Source organism: Syngnathoides biaculeatus, chromosome 18 (assembly GCF_019802595.1).
Source record: "Syngnathoides biaculeatus isolate LvHL_M chromosome 18, ASM1980259v1, whole genome shotgun sequence".
Lineage (NCBI taxonomy): Eukaryota > Metazoa > Chordata > Actinopteri > Syngnathiformes > Syngnathidae > Syngnathoides > Syngnathoides biaculeatus.
Window position 1 is genome coordinate 5,560,215 of NC_084657.1, and position 6,000 is coordinate 5,566,214.

The 6,000-nt window shown below is 40.8% G+C and overlaps 1 protein-coding gene across 6 annotated transcripts in view; it reads left to right on the forward strand.

The window, feature by feature from the left end:
- Positions 1–5,717, forward strand: part of sipa1 (signal-induced proliferation-associated 1) — a 41,301-nt gene extending 35,584 nt beyond the window's left edge. For 5 of the 6 annotated variants that reach the window (XM_061802621.1, XM_061802624.1, XM_061802622.1 and 2 more), the window contains 2 exons: positions 761–839; positions 2,774–5,717. In XM_061802621.1, the coding sequence (XP_061658605.1) occupies positions 761–839; positions 2,774–2,917 (223 nt within the window). In that variant the 3' untranslated portion in view covers positions 2,918–5,717. Of the gene's footprint in view, positions 1–760; positions 908–2,773 lie in introns of all 6 variants that reach the window. The other variant, XR_009792417.1, reaches the window with a different exon arrangement.
- Positions 5,718–6,000: the final 283 nt, after the last annotated feature.

Genomic DNA, 6,000 nt, shown 5'->3' on the forward strand with positions numbered 1-6,000 from the left:
ATGCCAACGTGAAGGTTTGAGTGTGACGGCTGGAACATAAGCGGCACAAGAGACTGCAGAAGAACGTCAATTGCTTAAATGTATCGTCCATGTCATTGTTTTTCCCCTTACCCTTTTATGACTGCTATAGTGATTTGAAATTAGAATGCATCCATACAGTGGACTAATTTCCATCTCTATCCACCACGGATAGCAAAAATCTACAAATCTTAGACTATTAAATTGACACCCTTCTTAAAAGGGGCCTGTAAAGGTATTTACATATTCATGACAGAAAATGCCGGCAAAGCATTTAAAAACAGATGAGCATAAATCATTGACACCATACATGTAGCGTCAACCGTGAGTGCTAACACTAACTTGCTAGGCTGCAGAACATTTTGTTGGCTACTTGTGAGCCGTATCATATTAAAAGAGCGTGAACATATCTCAAGCAATCCTTGAACGAACGCATTCTCCCAAGCCCCAGCGACCTCCACGATTTCCCCCATTTTGTTCTTTTTGGACCAACACAATACATGTGTGATCCATTGTTGTTCTTGTGGCTGTGATAACGAGTGTATCCGGTTACATTTATTTAACAAAGCCCAGTGATAGCAAATGATTGGATCACCCAGTTATGACATTAAAGCTGATCAACATGTATTTAATGCTAATGACGAGGCGATACCATTCAAGCCGATCAGATCGTTGTAAAGTCTAATTTAGAGCAATCCGTGGCATCACTTTTCTGACGTGCCACTGCTCGTCTGTGCTGCAGTGACTCTCCAGGCCACCTGGAAGAGAAGGTGTCCCAGCTGGAGGCCATGCTGAAGAAGCTGCAGGATGACCTGCAAAAGGTGCTTTGAGTTTCATGTTGGCTGTACTGTAGTAGTATATCCAATGAATTGCACAGGAGAGTCTGCAGGTGGGAACTAACATTTTTCAATTCTTGGGCTTGAGGTGGATGATTTTGTGTCTTGTTTATATGTTCAAGGCCTCCCAGCCAATACGGCAACGTTTACTCTCGAGACAGCTAACTCATTGCAAAATGTGTTCTTTTTTTTGTTTGTTTGTTGTTTTTTTGCACTAATAATGTAAAATGTTCACACCTGTTGTAATTTAAATATCTCGAAAGCTGTTATCAATATTTTACTTTTACATTCGGTTGAACCTAGTCCATGTTATGCTCATGTAGAAAATTGTTTGGAAAACTGTACGTGTTAAAGCGGAATATTTTCTATGGACTTTTTTCATTCAGCAAACTGCTGCTTGACAACAATACTTTGAACACAAAGTTGCCTTGCATTGAGAATTGTCAATATTGTACAGAATGTGTGTCTATCTTATGTGTGTACAAACCTTTCATTTCTTCCTATAATTTATATGGAAAGTTATTTATAAAAGTTCTTGACTGGGACCGCTACTGTGACTCTTCAATTTTGACTCATCATACTGGTGACTTTCATTGATTAGCCTGTTTATTAGTGTTAAAACTTGTCTTATAGAAACACATTTTGATGGAACGATTGACAGCTAATGAAAGTGGTTTTGACAGCGGATTAATAGTTTGTTCATATATGAGTATATTGAATAGATCGAGATGTCGGAGAACCCGGAGTGCTTTCAAATAATATACAATAAGTTGTTTGATGATTTTAATTATTTGACACCAGCCCTGCCTTGGTATACTTGGCACAATGAGAACACACAAGTTGTAGTCATTTAAAAATATGTAATTTTTTTTTTTATGGGGGGGGGTATCGTCGACCAAGCATCAGAGGAAGAGTTGTTTCTGATGCGATACCTAACCATAATATTCATATTTTGTGTACGACGATTGTAACTGTCAGTTTATTGTATGTAGTATAACACAGTTAACCGTTTAATGTAACCTAACCAAATCATTTTAGTTAGACACCTAAGGTCTCCAGCACAAACAAACTGGAGGATGCTCAGTGGGCTCCATCGTTGTAATGTACAACAATACATTTCCACTTGATTAGTGACTGCTTGCCATTGAGGAATAAGGTTGCCAAATTCCAGGAATTTTAAAGCTCCAGTTTTTTTTCAATGGGCACGAGAGGGAATTACAGACCAGCAAAAACATGGGGAGTTTATGCGAATCACCAGATACTTTGTAAACTACAACTTTTAACTTTATCTTTCAGTGTGAGACTTGAACATAGCCTCTTCTCACTAATCCCTCACCCGTCAGGCCCAACCCAAGTGCCCGTCACTGACAAGTTTCAAGTATGGACGTTCGTAAAGGCTTCAATTAAAAAAGTCTGTAGTTGTGAAGTCCGTGCAAGGCTGTGGGGGTGTGCGACTGGCAAATGATTAACACCTTGTCAGTCACACCATCAGTTTCTGATAGGTTGTTCTTCCTCGGGTGCAGTGGCTTTTCTCATTTATAAACTGAAAATAACACCTTTATTTGCCAGTAGTTCTTGTTAATGCCCATTAAAAATGTTCAGCTTGTCCATTTGAAAATTCCCCTATCCAACTGTGTCGAGATTTACTGAAAATGTTCGTCTGTTTGCAATTCAATTGAAACTAAGCAGCAGTGTAGATATGATAAAAGCAGAGACCTACCATAAAAATAATTACTTTGTTTTTCTCTCCGCACCCTTTTTCATTGATCATAGAGTAATGTGATTGACTGCTTCACTTTGTGTATTGTTTCAGTTCAACTTCCACTCCGCCTCCGCCTCCCTTTCTTTGTCGTCCCTGGCACACACAGCGATCTGAGAGACGGCCTTTCTGTTTTTGTCTGTGTGCCCCTGTCTTTCAGGAGAAGGAGGACAAGGCGGTGCTGCAGGCCGAGGTGCAGAGCCTGCGGCAGAACAACCAGCGGCTGCAGGAAGAGTCGCAGAGCACGGTGGCGCGGCTCATCAAAGTCACGGAGCTACTGTGCAACGTCAACAAGCCCTGTTAAATACGCCGCCTCGACTAAATGCTCCTCGGCCAACAACAATCAACAGAATGATGTCACGTGTGTCCTTGGAACACACGTGCGCATCCTCCGTAAACAGTGACGGCTGGACCTGCCTGCTGGTTAAGGTGTATGCAAAGTAACGACATTCCCTTACAAGTGTGTACTTCTGGCTGCTGTTAGTGTGCAATGCCAGTGTGATCTCGTGTGTGTGTGTGTGCGCGTGCGTGCGTGCGTGTTAGCAGCATGCGCGTGCATCTCTTACTGTACTTTGCTTCAAATACTTGACAACCTGGGCTGATCAGCTCTTCCATTTTAAGTTACGACTGAGAGACACCGTATAGCATGTTTATCTGAAAATAGACCAAAAGTGTACACGTTCAAAATATAGTATCACATACACTAGTGTGTATGTGTGTGTGTGTACCACTTAAAATGTGAAGAATAGTATTGCTTTCTAGTGTGGAAGGTCTCAAAAGACACAATATTTTAAAAAAACTATAAAAAGGAGGCAATTTACAAGTCTCTGTCGGCAACCACGAGATTACATATGTAAAGTTGCCAATCTCTTGCTTCTCAGTTCTAACTGTATTCAACTATTAGAAAGGGATTCTCCTAATAATCCCTTCATTAGATGAAAACGAGGACGCTTGCACATGTGAGGAAAAACAAGCCGAGCCGATGTGTACGTGCACTGGAAGACACAATGGCAGGAAAGAAGGACTTCCTTCACAAATTTGTTTTTCCTCTAACCTCACTCAGTCTTGTAGCAGCCACACTGTAGAAGTTCTCCTGCTGGCCTCACCACCCCAAACGGCAGCTTTTATAGCTTTCGGTGTCAATGAAACACCTGATAGTGGAACACACGATAATCCAACGATAATATTGTATTGGCTTATGAGTGGTAGCAATGAGAGGAAATCTTCCAAACAATGTGCGTTTTTGTGTTTTGCTGGATTCATTCTTGCACTTTTTTTGGGGGGGGTCAAATCAGCACTGGACAGAGGCACGTATTGTAATTTTTTTTTTCCTGCCTGTACTCTTCTTGCCCTCTTACCTCACCTTTTCTGTGCCCACTGCTGAAGGCACCACTAACAAGGTGTGTTGACAGAGACTGACTGCTTCTTTCTCCTCAGTGCCAACTTACACCTAGGCAGCTCTTCCGAGTTCCAGCCGAAATGAGACCCTTGTATCAATTGTGTTACAAACATCCACTCAAGACTCTCAATGCTCTTGTTAGTATATAAAAAAAAAAAAACTTTCTCTTGTAATGTTATTTTAGAGTCACTGTGAATACTTGGTACCAGCATATTAAGATACAGTATATACAGATTAAATTATGAATCTAATCTTTATTATCACTATGTCAGGATGCTCTGTACAGCTCCTGTTATATAGATTTATCATCTTGTGGACATGCTGAAGCTTCCAGACTGAACTATTGGTGTGGGGAAGACCTGTCTTACTGTGTCTCGTATTGTTGTTTAGATTGTAAGAGGTCGGTGAAGCATGTGAATGTGCCAAGCAACATCCAGCCACCCCCCACCCCACCCCACCCGTATGTGTATGTATGTGTGGGTGTCTCAAAATGTAACTTATTACTCATGCAAATGTGGATTTTACTGTAGCTGTTTAAACCTAACGGGTGGTTGTTGTTAAAAAAAAAAAAAAAAAAGAACTAGAGCAGAGAGGAAATGTATGCTTGAGTTAAAATGTGACTTTGTTTTATCATAGGAAGCCAGCAATGATGAAATCATATCTGTAAAGCTTGCATTCTAGCTTTTACAAGGTCTTAAACACCATTAGGTACGCCTTAATGAGCAACATCCTGACGGGACGGTCAAAGTGTGAGTTCTCTGACTTTGTGCCTACCTGAAAATGTATGTACGTATGTTAAGCCAGCTTACTTTTGTCATTTCTTCTCCCACGGTTGCACTGACTTGAGGTTTCAGTTGCAGATGAACCATCTTAACATCTGATCTTTCATCTGCTGTGTGCCCAAAACTGATTTGAGATGACGACGTGTGTCGTCGTTGGTTTAAGCTGTGAGACTTGACAACTGGAGTTGTGAGTGACTTATGATTTCTAAACCTGAATTAAAGTGGAAAAGGCTGATTTGTGGGACTTGATGCGTTGCCATCAAGTGGAAACAGACACAAATGTCTTTGAATGTCCTTTTGTTTTTCAGTACTCAGTTATAGCCGTTGAATTTGCAAATAAATCGAATCTGAAAATTCATTCAACTCACAAGCCAAACAATGTGGCGCTTAAAGGAAGTAGACAGTACACACAACTGGAAGATGTATTTGCCATGTCATCATCTGAGAATTCTTAAAAGGGAAATAATGTAGTGGCGTTTGTGGGGGTGACATTTATTCACAATACAGTCCAGTATGACACCACCATACAAACATTTCATTTCCATGGACTTTGCCCGTATAATTCTTTTCCTAAACACCAGCCAAAGAAAAATGCTTTCTCCTCCCTGCGCTGACATTGGGAGGACTTATGATGACAACATCGTGCCGGGCTGTGTCTTTATTTGGGGCTGGAGCGCAGGATGGAGTCAGGCCTGGGACACAAACACAAGAGCTGAAAAGAAGCTTGACTTGGGCCGTAAATCTCGCCGCGATGTGTGTTTAGACTTCACTTTCGCTCTTGCTTGTGCAGCAAATCCACTTTGTTGCCCAATGTTTTCTGTTTTGAAGAGAGGCCACACTGATGGTTTGTATTTAAAAAAAAACAAAACAAAACAAGACTGCTGTTTTCAAATGCTGAGTGATACCAATAATGAAGTTGTGTCTGGTTGTTCAGTGAAGCGTGCCGTTTTACCACAAGGGGACACTGCAGTTGAACATTTCAACTCGAGTCTTGACTTTGATGATGATGATGAAACAATTATGCGTATACATTATTCATTTTACAGCTGACAACCACACCAGCATTATACTGGATGGTTCTTAGTTATATGTACATCATTGTATATGTTTTAAATTAACATGAGTCTATTCTTTTTACCTTTCCATTTAGTCTCCCTAAATTGCCAAATCAATTCGAGCCATGTGTTGCCAGTTGAGAGAGGGATC